General features: G+C 38.0%; 1 protein-coding gene across 1 annotated transcript in view; it reads right to left on the bottom strand.

Moving 5' to 3' along the window:
* LOC128688473 (ATP-dependent DNA helicase DDX31) overlaps positions 1-16538 on the bottom strand; it is a 90210-nt gene that overhangs the window by 22377 nt on the left and 51295 nt on the right. Inside the window, exons 11-13 of the mRNA XM_070084751.1 lie at positions 12754-12934; positions 7553-7612; positions 845-1035 (exon numbers count right to left, since the gene is read on the bottom strand). Coding sequence (XP_069940852.1) covers positions 845-1035; positions 7553-7612; positions 12754-12934 — 432 coding nt within the window. The remainder of the gene's footprint in view (positions 1-844; positions 1036-7552; positions 7613-12753; positions 12935-16538) is intronic.

The following is a 16538-nucleotide window of genomic DNA, read 5'->3' as shown; positions in this document are numbered from 1 at the left end:
AGCTCATCAGGTTCCCTCTTGAAAACAACACAGGGTTTGTTAGTAATTCTTCTCATGTATGATAGAGGCTGGTTTGACTCAAGTTTTTTTGACCATGCTCTATTAAATTAATATCATTCACATCTAATTAATATTGACTCTTAACAGAATTAGCAAACCCAAGAGAGATTTGGGTGAGGGTAATCCACCAATCTTATTTAAAAATAAATTCCACAGTAGCACTAGTTGTTTTCAAATTAATTTTAAGAGGACAAACAATGATTATATATGAGTGATGGAGAAAGTGTTGAATGACGATGAAAGTTTGTTTTTTTTTTCTTTTTGGGGTTTTCTTTAATTATGGGTCACCGAGGACAAACAAGGAAAAACAACTTTAGATGTGCAACACTGACAGGAAATATTTTCAGAAAAAAAAAAATGTCTGGTTTGACATGTCAACTTGGGTAAGCATAGAAAATCCAGCAAGTATATTTGGAATTGAATTATATAATTTGTTTCATTTTATGAGTTGTGCTTCAAGCTAAATGAAAACAGGAGTGGAGTGCCAACAATACTACAAAAATGACTAAATTTTTCATGGCCAACTCTTCCTGTGAATGACCAAAGCTAATGTTTTTGACAGGAATACAAATAATATAATTCCACTGTGGGTCCCTCTTCCCATGATCAAGCAGCAGAACAAACAAGCTTTTTAATGTTTCCCAAATGAAAAAATTTGCAAAACAAAGAAAAAACAGTGTAATAGCATAATATGCTTCCATCTACATACATAATGACAAGAGAATGAACATCTGACTAAGCGCTAATACAAAAAAAAAAATTGATAATTAAATATCAAGCTTACGTAATTTGGTGTTGTTCAAGCATCTGAATGTATTGTGCCTCAGCTGGAGCAAGAAAGGCTATGGCTGAACCTGCAGCATTAACACGAGCAGTACGACCAACACGATGAACGTAGTCTGCAGCTGTGCAAGCAGCATTGAACTGTACAATCCACCGAACTTTGGGCATATCCAAACCTCTTGATGCTACATCCTGTCGGAAAGAATCAGTTTATATGATTAGTAGATGAATACTTTATTTACAGTACTTTATTTACAGTAAACCTTTATGTAACAAGCATTTTTGTTTAATTATTTATTGAACATTAAGACATAAACACACCAAAATTTTTCTCATCTAGCATAAAAACTGTCAAGCACAATTAAGTGCCAATCAAAATACAATGCAACACTATTACACTAAATTCTGTCAACTCTGATTATCACCATTTCCTACACTCTACCTCTGTCCACAATAACTCGGAAATGGCCAGAATGTCAACTGAGTCAAGCTTCAGGTTAGGGAAATCCCAAGGGAATCAAGTGCCATTATTTTTTTGGGCCTGACCTTGAGGAGACAGCCATGTGATGACCAAATTATCCCCAGCATTTTATTGCTTTCAATCAGAAGAGTGCATGTGACTTTTATTAATTAAATTTTCAACTTTTATTAATTAAATTTTTAACTTATTGCAACATGGTTTGTGAGAAACATAATTTTGTACTGAGGCTGCTGGTGACAATGATGAGCAACATACTTGTGCAACAGTTGCAAAATAAAGATTAAACTAAGACAAATGTTAGGTTTTCAAATAAAACAACCCCTAAAATGTTGATAAATGGCAGACCTACAAGTGCACCAATCACCTGAAACTTATTCTGCAGTAAAACAAGTTTATTACTATAACTTTATGAAAAGAATGAATATGAGGAAAGTAATAATAACGATAAACCAGTTGATACAAGTGTAAAAACAAGGTTAATGTCATGTCATAAGTGAAGATGTAACATCTACATATAACAATATGTCACATGTGAGGCTGTAACATCTACATACTATAATGTTTTTACATGTAAAGCTGCAACATTTATATTTATTGTTGCTACATGTGATGCTGTAACATCTGCAGCTTTAGGGGGGGGGGGGGAAATACAGTGTCAGAGGACTGGCCTGTGGAAGCTTTTCCCTCCATCTTGTGGGCTTGTGGGTAGCCAGCCTGTGGGCCAGGCCAGCCACTGTCTTTACAGAGGAGGCCTAGTTACATTTGATGTACAAAACCTCTCATGCCTCAGTGCTTCATGCATATGCATCCCATAGGTAGTAGGTTGGTAGACAGCAACCACCCAGGGAAGTACTACCGTCCTGCCAGATGACTGTGAAACAGAAACCTGTAACTGTTTTGCATGATGGTAGGATTGCTGGTGTCTTTTTCTGTCTCATAAACACGCTAGATAACAGGGATATCTTGCTACTCCAACTTACACTTTGGTCACACTTCACAGACATGCACATGCATATATATATACATACATCTAGGTTTTTCTCCTTTTTCTACATAGCTCTTGTTCTTCTTTATTTCTTCTATTGTCCATGGGGAAGTGGAAAAGAATCTTTCCTCCGTAAGCCATGCGTGTCGTATGAGGCAACTAAAATGCCGGGAGCAATGGGCTAGTAACCCCTTCTCCTGTACACATTTACTAAAAAAGAGAAGAAGAAAAACTTTATAAAACTTGGATGCTTGAATGTGCGTGGATGTAGTGCAGATGACAAGAAACAGATGATTGCTGATGTTATGAATGAAAAGAAGTTGGATGTCCTGGCCCTAAGCGAAACAAAGCTGAAGGGGGTAGGGGAGTTTCGGTGGAGGGAAATAAATGGGATTAAATCTGGAGTATCTGAGAGAGTTAGAGCAAAGGAAGGGGTAGCAGTAATGTTGAATGATCAGTTATGGAAGGAGAAAAGAGAATATGAATGTGTAAATGCAAGAATTATGTGGATTAAAGTAAAGGTTGGATGCGAGAAGTGGGTCATAATAAGCATGTATGCACCTGGAGAAGAGAGGAATGCAGAGGAGAGAGAGAGATTTTGGGAGATGTTAAGTGAATGTATAGGAGCCTTTGAACCAAGTGAGAGAGTAATTGTGGTAGGGGACCTGAATGCTGAAGTAGGAGAAACTTTTAGAGAGGGTGTGGTAGGTAAGTTTGGGGTGCCAGGTGTAAATGATAATGGGAGCCCTTTGATTGAACTTTGTATAGAAAGGGGTTTAGTTATAGGTAATACATATTTTAAGAAAAAGAGGATAAATAAGTATACAAGATATGATGTAGGGCGAAATGACAGTAGTTTGTTGGATTATGTATTGGTAGATAAAAGACTGTTGAGTAGACTTCAGGATGTACATGTTTATAGAGGGGCCACAGATATATCAGATCACTTTCTAGTTGTAGCTACACTGAGAGTAAAAGGTAGATGGGATACAAGGAGAATAGAAGCATCAGGGAAGAGAGAGGTGAAGGTTTATAAACTAAAAGAGGAGGCAGTTAGGGAAAGATATAAACAGCTATTGGAGGATAGATGGGCTAATGAGAGCATAGGCAATGGGGTCGAAGAGGTATGGGGTAGGTTTAAAAATATAGTGTTAGAGTGTTCAGCAGAAGTTTGTGGTTACAGGAAAGTGGGTGCGGGAGGGAAGAGGAGCGATTGGTGGAATGATGATGTAAAGAGAGTAGTAAGGGAGAAAAAGTTAGCATATGAGAAGTTTTTACAAAGTAGAAGTGATGCAAGGAGGGAAGAGTATATGGAGAAAAAGAGAGAGGTTAAGAGAGTGGTGAAGCAATGTAAAAAGAGAGCAAATGAGAGAGTGGGTGAGATGTTATCAACAAATTTTGTTGAAAATAAGAAAAAGTTTTGGAGTGAGATTAACAAGTTAAGGAAGCCTAGAGAACAAATGGATTTGTCAGTGAAAAATAGGAGAGGAGAGTTATTAAATGGAGAGTTAGAGGTATTGGGAAGATGGAGGGAATATATTGAGGAATTGTTAAATGTTGATGAAGATAGGGAAGCTGTGATTTCGTGTATAGGGCAAGGAGGAATAACATCTTGTAGGAGTGAGGAAGAGCCAGTTGTGAGTGTGGGGGAAGTTCGTGAGGCAGTAGGTAAAATGAAAGGGGGTAAGGCAGCCGGGATTGATGGGATAAAGATAGAAATGTTAAAAGCAGGTGGGGATATAGTTTTGGAGTGGTTGGTGCAATTATTTAATAAATGTATGGAAGAGGGTAAGGTACCTAGGGATTGGCAGAGAGCATGCATAGTTCCTTTGTATAAAGGCAAAGGGGACAAAAGAGAGTGCAAAAATTATAGGGGGATAAGTCTGTTGAGTATACCTGGTAAAGTGTATGGTAGAGTTATTATTGAAAGAATTAAAAGTAAGACGGAGAATAGGATAGCAGATGAACAAGGAGGCTTTAGGAAAGGTAGGGGGTGTGTGGACCAGGTGTTTACAGTGAAACATATAAGTGAACAGTATTTAGATAAGGCTAAAGAGGTCTTTGTGGCATTTATGGATTTGGAAAAGGCATATGACAGGGTGGATAGGGGGGCAATGTGGCAGATGTTGCAGGTGTATGGTGTAGGAGGTAGGTTACTGAAAGCAGTGAAGAGTTTTTACGAGGATAGTGAGGCTCAAGTTAGAGTACATAGGAAAGAGGGAAATTATTTCCCAGTAAAAGTAGGCCTTAGACAAGGATGTGTGATGTCACCGTGGTTGTTTAATATATTTATAGATGGGGTTGTAAGAGAAGTAAATGTGAGGGTCTTGACAAGAGGCGTGGAGTTAAAAGATAAAGAATCATACATAAAGTGGGAGTTGTCACAGTTGGTCTTTGCTGATGACACTGTGCTCTTGGGAGATTCTGAAGAGAAGTTGCAGAGATTGGTGGATGAATTTGGTAGGGTGTGCAAAAGAAGAAAATTAAAAGTGAATACAGGAAAGAGTAAGGTTATGAGGATAACAAAAAGATTAGGTGATGAAAGATTGGATATCAGATTGGAGGGAGAGAGTATGGAGGAGGTGAATGTATTCAGATATTTGGGAGTGGACGTGTCAGCGGATGGGTCTATGAAGGATGAGGTGAATCATAGAATTGATGAGGGGAAAAGGGTGAGTGGTGCACTTAGGAGTCTGTGGAGACAAAGAACTTTGTCCTTGGAGGCAAAGAGGGGAATGTATGAGAGTATAGTTTTACCAACACTCTTATATGGGTGTGAAGCATGGGTGATGAATGTTGCAGCGAGGAGAAGGCTGGAGGCAGTGGAGATGTCATGTCTGAGGGCAATGTGTGGTGTGAATATTATGCAGAGAATTTGTAGTTTGGAAGTTAGGAGGAGGTGCGGGATTACCAAAACTGTTGTCCAGAGGGCTGAGGAAGGGTTGTTGAGGTGGTTCGGACATGTAGAGAGAATGGAGCAAAACAGAATGACTTCAAGAGTGTATCAGTCTGTAGTGGAAGGAAGGCGGGGTAGGGGTCGGCCTAGGAAAGGTTGGAGGGAGGGGTAAAGGAGGTTTTGTGTGCGAGGGGCTTGGACTTCCAGCAGGCATGCGTGAGCGTGTTTGATAGGAGTGAATGGAGACGAATGGTTTTTAATACTTGACGTGCTGTTGGAGTGTGAGCAAAGTAACATTTATGAAGGGGTTCAGGGAAACCGGCAGGCCGGACTTGAGTCCTGGAGATGGGAAGTACAGTGCCTGCACTCTGAAGGAGGGGTGTTAATGTTGCAGTTTAAAAACTGTAGTGTAAAGCACCCTTCTGGCAAGACAGTGATGGAGTGAATGATGGTGAAAGTTTTTCTTTTTCGGGCCACCCTGCCTTGGTGGGAATCGGTCAGTGTGATAATAAAAAAAAAAAAAACATACTCAGCCCTGTTTTTGCGAATCAATTATGGATCTTTTCATCATAATATCTCGTGTTTGCATAGCAACCATAGCACCCAAGAGGAATGCAAGTGTTCAAGTCTTGGTGTTAAGAAAACTGAGATATTAGATAAGCTTAAAAGTGGTGCACGTGTGTGGTGGAGATGGTGAGGACCTAGGGTCTCAATGAAGCATCAGTTCGTTCAATTAAAAGGAATAAGACAAAAATTCAAGCGCATGTAATGAGTAACCCTGGTTGTGACCTGAAAAGAATGACACACAGGTCTCAACAGCTAAATACGACAGAAAAATTATTGAAGGAGTGGACTGAGCAAAAAACCAAGACAGGTGCACAGTGCCTGCACTCTGAAGGAAATTTCCCTACTGAATTGCAGGCCATTATTTCTAAGGGTTGCTATTAACCACAGTGTTTAATGCTGATGAGACAAATGTGTATTGGAAGAGAACATTGAGAATTAACCCAGTAAGCAAGAGAAAAGTACACCGGGATTCAAGGCAGCAAAGAATCGCTTGAGCTTGCTCCTTAGCAGTAATGTGACGCTGTAACTCACCATCATAGACTGCAGAGATTTAATACATACATTACATATACAGTTATGTATATACTGTATTACAGCAGACACTGCCATCACATATACATTTACACAATACATTTTTTTTTTTCATCAAACCAGCCGTATCCCAACGAGGCAGGGTGGCCCAAAAAGAAAAACAAGTTTCTCTTTTTAAATTTAGTAATTTATGCAGGAGAAGGGGTTACTAGCCCCTTGCTCTCGGCATTTTAGTCACCTCTTACAACACGCATGGCTTACGGAGGAAGAATTCTGTTCCACTTCCCCATGGAGGTAAGAGGAAATAAACAAGAACTAGAAAGAAAATAGAAGAAAACCCAGAGGGGTGTGTGTATATATATGCTTGTACATGTATGTGTAGTGTGACCTAAGTGTAAGTAGATGTAGCAAGACCTACCTGAAGCCTTGCATGTTCATGAGACAGAAAAATGGACACCAGCAATCCTACCATCATGTAAAACAATTACAGGCTTTCGTTTTACACTCACTTGGCAGGACGGTAGTACCTCCCTGGGCGGTTGCTGTCTACCAACCTACTACCTAGGTTACACAATACATATACTGTACTAAATAAGAACACACAGACATTGTATATACTGTACCAGACAAGGACATCACATATACACTGTATGAATTACAGCAGAAAAGAACAACATACATACAGTGTACACACAGTAGCAAACTAGTACAACACATGTACACAGTGTAAATATTGTAGTAAAGGACATCACATGTACCCATTGTGTATATTGTAGCAAATAAGGACAGCATCACATGTAGTGTATATAGTATAATAATCAAGATAACATGGACATAACATGTACACAGTAAATATAAAAAAGTTACACTTCTCAACTGTCATAATACAAGAAGTGTAATTGCCACACTTTTGATCCTATGACTCCCAGGTCAAAATGCTTTTATGCAACATAATTCATTTAAAAGAATTAAGTATGTTTTTAAAGAATGTAAGTGCTTGATAAAAAAGCCTGACTGTATTTTACAAAAAAAATGTAATCCAAATGCTCTCTAAAGCAGTTTTATTTTAGGCTACAGAAAACTCAGCAGGTAATTCATAACATGATGACAGGGTTTAATAAGCACTGCATAGGCTGTATGCACTAACTGTAGATTGCTTCGTAATTTTAAATTACTTTATTGGAGTTGAGTTTATAATCTATATTACTTTTGATTATTAATTACAATAATTAAGACAGCTACAACTTACCGTGCACATTAAGACACCAGCAGTTGATTCTCTAAAAGATTTGAAAACTGCTGACCGGTCCTGAAACATTAAAAATATTTATATTTTCTTTACCATAATGACCATCTCACACCAACGAAGGGTTGTAAAAAATAAAATTATCATCCCCTCAATAACTGTCTTGTTAAAAGTGTGCATACATCACAACTACATCGTCTTCATCCTTCCTAAAGTGCAGGCATGGTATTCCCTACCTTCAGGACTGACGTCCAGTTAACTAGTTTCTATGAATCCTTTAAAAAATTGTTACCTTGCTCACACTACAACAGGATGTCCAATAGCAAAATACCACGTACCCAGATTCAATCTAATCTAACATGCTCACACCTGCTTGCTGGATGTTCATGACTCCCTACCACTTATAACTTCCTTCACATCCTCCCTCCAACCCTTCCTGGGACAATCCCTACTCCTACCTTCCTCTTTCCCCATCCTGGTCACCTTATTCTTCTCCATCCTTTCTAAATGCCCAAACTACATCAACAACCCCTCCTATGCTCTCTGAATTATACCTTTCATAACCCCACATTGTCTTACAATTTCTATGCTCTGAATTTTTTGTGTAATATACACACCAAACACTGCTCTCATACATGACATCACTACTTCTAGCCTCCTCCTAATTAGGTCACCAAACCATTACTCTTTCACCCTCTCAGTTTTACCCTAGTGTCTCTGAAAGTTGACTGTACAAATTTTCACAGGACAAAAGTTGGCATGATCCACATGTAGAAGTACATGGAAGTACTGATCTTCTGCAGTCCCACTTCATATCAGATTGACAATTTTTAAATCCCACACCTCTCACCAACACCCTTTTACAACTCCATGACTGTTTAATATATTTATAATATATCAAATTCCATGATGACATCACACATTATTGTTTACAGCCTACTTCTCTCTCTCTACATAAAAACTTTTTACTGTTTTTAGTACCCTATTATCTATTTCACACATTTGCAACACTTGCCACATTGCTTCCCTATCTACCAAATCATGTATCTCATCCATAAAACCTTTGTTAATTTGCAATCCTATCATGTCTCATCCAAAACTTTCAATAATCATTCAACCATATACTAACTGGTATGCTCAACAGACTTATTTCATTACACGTCTTACATCCTCTTCTGTCCCTTTTTCCCCTTGTACAAAGAAACTACACATGCTCTGTGCCAATCCATAGGTGCCTTCCCTTCTTGAGTGCACATAAGAACATACACACCAACCAATTCAAAAATATATCCCAACTTGCTTTTACAAGACCCAACTACTTTACCTTTTATTTCTGAATGAAGCTTTCCAACATTCACCTCCAGTTTTTCCATACTCCTACCAGATATTACTCCTACCTGCCCAATACATACATCACCTCCCTTTCATTAATATTTAAGAACAGCTCAAAATATTTTCTCCTTTCCAGCACTTTCCCCTCCCCATTTAACATCTTTCCCTCTTTCATTTTCAACTGCCAGGTCCATTTCTTCCCAAGCCTATCTCAACTGATTAATCTCTTTCCTTTTCCACCCTCTCACTACTCATTTAACCTCTCTTTTCCTCTCTCCATATACAGTGGAACCTCTACTCACAAGTTTAATCCATTCCATGATCTTGCTCGCATCTGGATTTGCTCGTTTGCAGAGTCAATGTTCCTCATTTAAATCAACTGAAATGCAATTAATCTGCTCCAGTGGAATTCTGTACTTCAATAATTTCACTAATATCAACTCTACAGCTTATTTACCTATCACAGTTCAACTAATATGATATAATAAACAATATAAACAACATAGAAACCTGATATATACTCTAGAATGAATAAAATATGTCATTATGTACCAGGTGGAGGCAGCCACAACCACTCCCGCTTTGTTGTGGTAAACACTGCCATCTAGTGACAGCCTTTTGAAGCCGTCTATTATTATAATTATGTATTATTATACAGTACATTATTATTATACGTGTATTATTATTATACATATTACATTAATATTGTTATATTATTATATTATTATACTTTTTTTTTTTAAACAAGTTGGCCGTCTCCCACCGAGGCAGGGTGATCCAAAAAGAAAAAATCCCCAAAAAGAAAATACTTTCATCATCATTCAACACTCACCTCACTCATACAAAATCAGTTTTTGCAGGGGCACCCAGATACAACAGCTTAGAAGCATATATAAAGATATATAACATATCCCTCCAAACTGCCAATATCCCAAACCCTTCCTTTAAAGTGCAGGCATTGTACTTCCCAAATTATTATTATTATTATTATATTATTATTACAATATAAATAATTTGTACCTAGGTAGTAGGTTGGTAAACAGCAACTGCCCAGGGAGGTACTACCATCCTGCCAAGTGAGTGTACAATGAAAACCTGTAATTGTTTTACATGATGGTAGGATTGCTGGTGTCTTTTGTCTGTCTCATAAACATGCAAGATATCAGGTATGTCTTGTTACTTCTACTTGCACTTAGGTCACACTACACATACATGTACAAGCATATATATACACACCCCTCTAGGTATTCTTCTATTTTCTTTCTAGTTCTTGTTTATTCCCTCTTATTTCCATGGGGAAGTGGAACAGAATTCTTCCTCCGTAAGCCATGCGTGTTGTAAGAGGCGACTAAAATGCCGGGAGCAAGGGGCTAGTAACCCCTTCTCCCAGATAAATTACTAAATTTAAGAGAAACTTTCGTTTTTCGTTTTGGGCCACCCTGCCTTTGTGGGATACTGCCGGTGTGTTGAAAGAAAGAAATAATTTGTAATTTTTATTCACACAAAATATAGAAGATTTACTGTTATGCAGACTACTGCATTATTGTAATAACTGTATAAATAATGTCAACCCATTCATGACTGACAAAGAATCGAACATTTCTCCTACTTTGAGCTCAATTTCAAGGTACTTTACGTCATGAAACCATTCAAAGTCATATCTATTTCTGTAATATATCTTCCATTCTATTAATCGAGACCAAAAAAAGAGAGCACAACCATAAAAACCATATGAAAATACCACTAAGGGGAGGCTAATTCCTGAGAAGTGAACTCCATTATTTATGGTTCAATTTCTCTCATTTTTGGTGTACATTAAGAACCGTCTTTCCATCATATATTGTCCAGGTTTCAATAAGATAGTCCAACAAACAAGTGAGATCCAATTCCCTAGATCAAGAGCAAGAACTTCTCACCAGCATCAAGGTACCTCCCTTGAGGCCCACTCACTTATGGAAATTTCGCTCGCATATGGAAGCAAAAAATCGACCGATTGACTGCTCGTATTTGGAAAAACTCACACGTGGATGCGCTCGCAAGTAGAGGTTCCACTGTACTCTGTTTTCCGTGTTATCTTTACCTTGCAAAAACCTCTCACATGCTAACTTTTTCTTTTACCACCCTCTTCACCTCATTACATCAATCATTCCTCCTCCCACCCTCCTATAACCAACACTGCTGTGCATTGTAACACTGCATTCTTAAATTTACTCCATGCCTTTTCAACCTGCCTCATTATAGCTCACCATTCTACTAATAGTTGCTTATACTATCTCCCACTAAGTTTGGCAACAGAGCCTCAAATATTCAACTCAACATACTGTTAAATGGTTCCCCTATATCAAAACACACGGAGGGCAAATTTCTAGGTCTTCTCCTTGACTGTAATCTTAAATTTCAGTCCCATACCCATCACACAGCCAAGAAAATTTCCAAATCAGTAGGAATCCTTTCCAAGATATGCTATTATGTACCACAAACTACTCTACTTACTTTGTACCACTCTCTAATATATCCTTACCTCACCTATGGTATCTGTGCCTGGGGCTCTACCACAGCCAACCACCTTAGACCCTTAATAATCCAACAAAAAGCTGTTGTGCAGGTGATAACCAGCTCCTGTGCTAGACAGCACACCCCACCACTTTTCAAAAGAATCAACTTGCTAAATATGCAAGACATACACTCTTATTATTGTGCCTACTACATATACAGAACTTTAAACTCCACTGTAACCCCCCCCCCCCCCCAAAAAAAAAAAAAAATACTACTCCTCGACAGTTACAACAGAATGCACAGTCACAATACAAGGCATAAGGCCCTTTTCAACATCCCTCAAGTAAAACTCTCACTATGCAAGAACGCTATGCACATAAAAGGCCCAAAGATCTGGAACTCGCTACTGGAACAAGTCAAGGATCCCCAGACAACTTATAAATTTAGGACTCTGCTAAAAAATCATCTTATCTCACAATATTAACCAAATCAACCAAACACCTACTGGCTAGTTTTATCATGTGACCTCCTGGCTTTTTAATTCTGCCATTCCATAAAATATTACCACCTGCACCATTCCTCGTAAATTAGATTTTGTATTAAGTATACATAAGATTTTTTAAGTCCAAACAAGATTGTAAAACAGCTAACCACTATTCTATGTTTAGTTTTAAGTAATAATTACTATGTACTATTATCTTATCTAGTTTAAAATTAGTTACTATGCATTAGGATTAGTTTGCCCAAAATGCCTTGGCATGATAGTGGCTATCTTTGTACTTAGCAAATCAAAATTGTAATTACACATTGTAACCTTTACAAAGAAATAAAATTATTATTATTATTAAATTATTATTATTATTATTATTATTATTATTATTATTACTATTATTATTATTATTATTATATAACCTACTTTATAATCATTCTATACCTAAAACAATATTTAGTTAATTATAAAAGGAGGGGTAGTGATGTTGCAGTTTGGAGGGTAGTTTGAACTGCTACATCTGCACATCAATGGTAAAACAACTGTTGAATTAGTGGGAGTGAATTTTTTTTTTTTTTGTATCACCCTGCTCAGGTGGGAAACAGACTTGAAAAAAATAAATTCCTCATTCATATTTTTTTTTTAAATTACAAAACATGTGGAGCAATATAGAAGTGAGTGTGAAAGTAGATTTTAAAATAATTTATATAAATATGGCAATGACGTACAGTATAGTTTCTGAATTTTCTGGTGCAAAAATTCATTAATATCAGGAAATTTGTGTATTTGAAGTGAGGTAGTACAACAGATACAAGTGTCTAGGGTATGAGAGACTTGCTATCATCTCCACTCAAGTATAAAGTGGAAACATTTTATAGTAAACAACCTGCTGAGTCATGTTCCCATGAAGTTTCTGAAAGAGAATAACATCCTCATCCTCCTGACCCTCAGGCTCCTCTTCTATGTCCTCTTCATCTTCACTACCTTCTCCATCATCTACTCCACCAGCCAAAACTTTTTCTGCCCTTTTGGCTAAAGAAGTCTTACTTTTGATCTCTTTCCCATATCTGAAAAAATGGCAATTTATATTTACTTCGCTTTGTACTCAAATGCAAGACAAACTAAGTTTTACTAAGTTAACATTATTCTATATATTGTAGACCTTGGGTTTCTTTGTTATATATTTTACAAAGTCATAAAACTTTATAGGTAGTAGGTTAGTGGACAGCAACCATCCAGGGAGATACTGCCGTCCTGCCAAATAAGTGTGAAATGGAAACCTATAATTGTTTGACACATTAGAAGTATTGTTGGTGTATTTTCTTTGTCTTATAAATATGCAAGATAACAGGTACACCTTGCTACTTCTACTTACATTTAGGTCACACTTTTTTTTTTCAACAAGTCGGCCATCTCCCATCAAGGCAGAGTGACCCAAAAAGAAAGAAAATCCCCATAAAGAAAATACTTTCATCACCATTCAACACTTTCACCTCACTCATACATAATCACTGTCTTTGCAGAGGCACTCAGATACGACAGTTTAGAAGTCCCTCCAAACTGTCAATATCCCAAACCCTTCCTTCAAAGTGTACACATTGTACTTCCCATTTCCAGGACTCAAGTCCGGCTAACTGGTTTCATAAATACCTTCACTAAATATTACTCTGCCCACACTCCAACAGCTTGTCAGGTCCCAAAAACCATTTATCTCCATTCACTCCTATCTAACACATGTATGTGCACATATATGTATACACACTCATCTGAGTTTTCTTCTGTTTTCTTATTAGTGTTTTTTTTTTCTTTCACCTCCATGGGTAAGTGGAGAGGAATCCTTCCTCCGTAAGTAATGCATGTCATAAGAGGAAACCAAAATGCTGGGAGCAAGAGGCTAGTAACCCCTTCTGTATAAATTACTATAGTTAAAAAGAGAAACTTTTTTTCTTTTTGGGTCACCATGCCTCGGTGGGATACGGCCAGATTGTTGTAAGATTTAAAAAAAAGAAAAAGAAAGCAGCCAATAAAACCACGAAAATCCCCAACATTTGCTCTTTTAATCCAAACACAAGGTCAAGGGTTAGTTGTTTCTGTCATGCTCTGTGTGAGGCAAGTTTTTTTTATTTTATTTTTTATACTTCCACTACAGAGCCACAGCATGGTAAAGCACTCTCATGAAAGGAAGATACAGTGCCTAGTGTAGTGGAGTACCATTAGTGAGACTGAGAAGGTAAGCAGTCATAAATGGAAGAAAGAGTGCCAGGTTTTGTGGCATGGGATTAATTAAGTAGCAAGATCAAGCAAATTGAGTGTAACAAAGGAGAGCGATGTTGTGAGGCTTGTACAAGTGAGCCTTGTTTATTCTATGAAAATAGATATGTGTAGTACTAGCATACAGCCTCTCCTCACTTAACGGTGGAGTTCCGTTCCTGAGACCTCATCGGTAAACAAATTTGTCGCAAAGTGAGGAGCATACAATAATGGTAGTGAGTTTGTGTCAACCATGTTTGTTATTGTTTTACTGTCACCTTTGCATCATTCATAACATTTCTAGTATATTTTTAAATGTTTATACAGTAGTGTACTCTAATAAATTGAATAGAGGAAATCAGTTCTAATATACAGTGGACCCTCGACCAGCGATGGCATCGATTAACGATAAATCTGACTAACGATACATTTTATCGCAAAAATTTTGCCTCGATTAGCGCGAAAAAACTCGACCAACACTATTCCTTCCGTCTGAGACGCGTCCACTTCTGGCCAGTGTTTACAAGCCAGCCAGCCAGCCACCGCGGTCGCTTCCAAGCATACAATCGGAACATTTCATATTATCACAGCCTTTTTAGTGATTGCACCTGCAAAATAAGTCACCATGGGCCCCAAGAAAGCTTCTAGTGCCAACCCTACAGCAAAAAGGGTGAGAATTACTATGGATATGAAGAAAGAGATCATTGCTAAGTATGAAAGTGGAGTGCATGTCTCCGAGCTGGCCAGGCTGTACACAAAACCCCAATCAACCATCGCTACTATTGTGGCCAAGAAAACGGCAATCAAGGAAGCTGTTCTTGCCAAAGGTGCAACTATGTTTTCGAAACTGAGATCGCAAGTGATAGAAGATGTTGAGAGACTGTTATTGGTATGGATAAACGAAAAACAGATAGCAGGAGATAGCATCTCTCAAGCGATCATATGTGAAAAGGCTAGGAAGTTGCATGACGATTTAATTAGAAAAATGCCAGCAACTAGTGATGTGAGTGAATTTAAGGCCAGCAAAGGTTGGTTTGAGAGATTTAAGAAGCGTAGTGGCATACATAGTGTGACAAGGCAAGGTGAGGCTGCCAGTTTGGACCAAAAAGCAGCTGAAAAATATGTGCAGGAATTCAAGGAGTACATAGACAGTGAAGGACTGAAACCTGAACAAGTGTTTAATGGTGACACTGACAATGTTGTGAAACACGTTAGGAATGTCATAAAGGAGCGGGAGGTACAGGCCTCTATGGGCAGATCTGTTGTGCAACAGAGGTCCAGTGACTCTCAAGCTGGTCCTAGTGGCATTAAAAGAAGGGAAGTAACCCTGAAAAAGGACTTGCCACCTCAAGTCCTAATGGAAGGGGATTCCCCTTCTAAACACTAAGACCATCAACACACTCCCCTCTTCCCATCCCATCAATCATCACCAGATCTTCAATAAAGGTAAGTGTCATGTAACTGTGTATGTCTTCTTCAGTTTGTGTGTATTAAAATTAATATTTCATGTGTTAAAATTTTTTTTTTTTCAATACTCTTGGGTGTCTTGCACGGATTAATTTGATTTCCATTATTTCTTATGGGGAAAATTAACTTGACTAACGATTATTTTGACTAACGATGAGCTCTCAGGAACGGATTAATAGCGTTAGTCGAGGGTCCACTGTACATTATTTAGGTATGCAAACTGGTCAGAGAGCCCGTCATAAGTCTAAGTAGTCAGTAAACGAGTACATTCCACTTTCTCATGGATATAAAAGGAAAAGTAATAAGAACAAGAACTATTAAGATAAAATCAAAGAAAACTCAGACGAGTGTGTATAAATAAACGTGTACATGTATATTTAGTGTGACCTAAGTGTAAGTAGAAGTAGCAAGACGTACCTATAATCTTGCATATTTATGAGACAGACAAAAGACATCAGCAATCCTACCATCATGTAAAACAATTACAGGCTTTCGTTTTACACTCACTTGGCAGGACGGTAGTACAGAGGACCCCCGCATAGCGATATTAATCCGTGCAAGAGAGCTCATTGTTATGCGAAATTATCGTTATGCGAATGAATTTTCCCCATAAGAAATAATGGAAATCAAATTAATCCGTGCAAGACACCCCAAAGTATGAAAAAAAAAACATTTTTACCACATGAAATATTAATTTTAATACACACAAACTGAAAAAGGCATGCACAATTACATGACACTTACTTTTATTGAAGATCTGGTGATGATTGATGGGATGGGAGGAGGAGAGAGTGTTAGTGTTTAGAAGGGGAATCCCCTTCCATTAAGACTTGAGGTGTCAAGTCCTTTTCTGGGGTTACTTCCCTTCTTCTTTTAATGCCACTAGGATCAGCTTCAGAGTCACTGGAGTTCTGTCGCACAACATATCTGTCCATAGTAGCCTGTACCTCTCGT

The sequence above is a fragment of the Cherax quadricarinatus genome, chromosome 13, assembly GCF_038502225.1.
Source record: "Cherax quadricarinatus isolate ZL_2023a chromosome 13, ASM3850222v1, whole genome shotgun sequence".
Classification (NCBI taxonomy): Eukaryota; Metazoa; Arthropoda; class Malacostraca; order Decapoda; family Parastacidae; genus Cherax; species Cherax quadricarinatus.
Note: the sequence above shows the minus strand (reverse complement) of the source record. Positions and strands in the feature narration are given on the sequence as shown.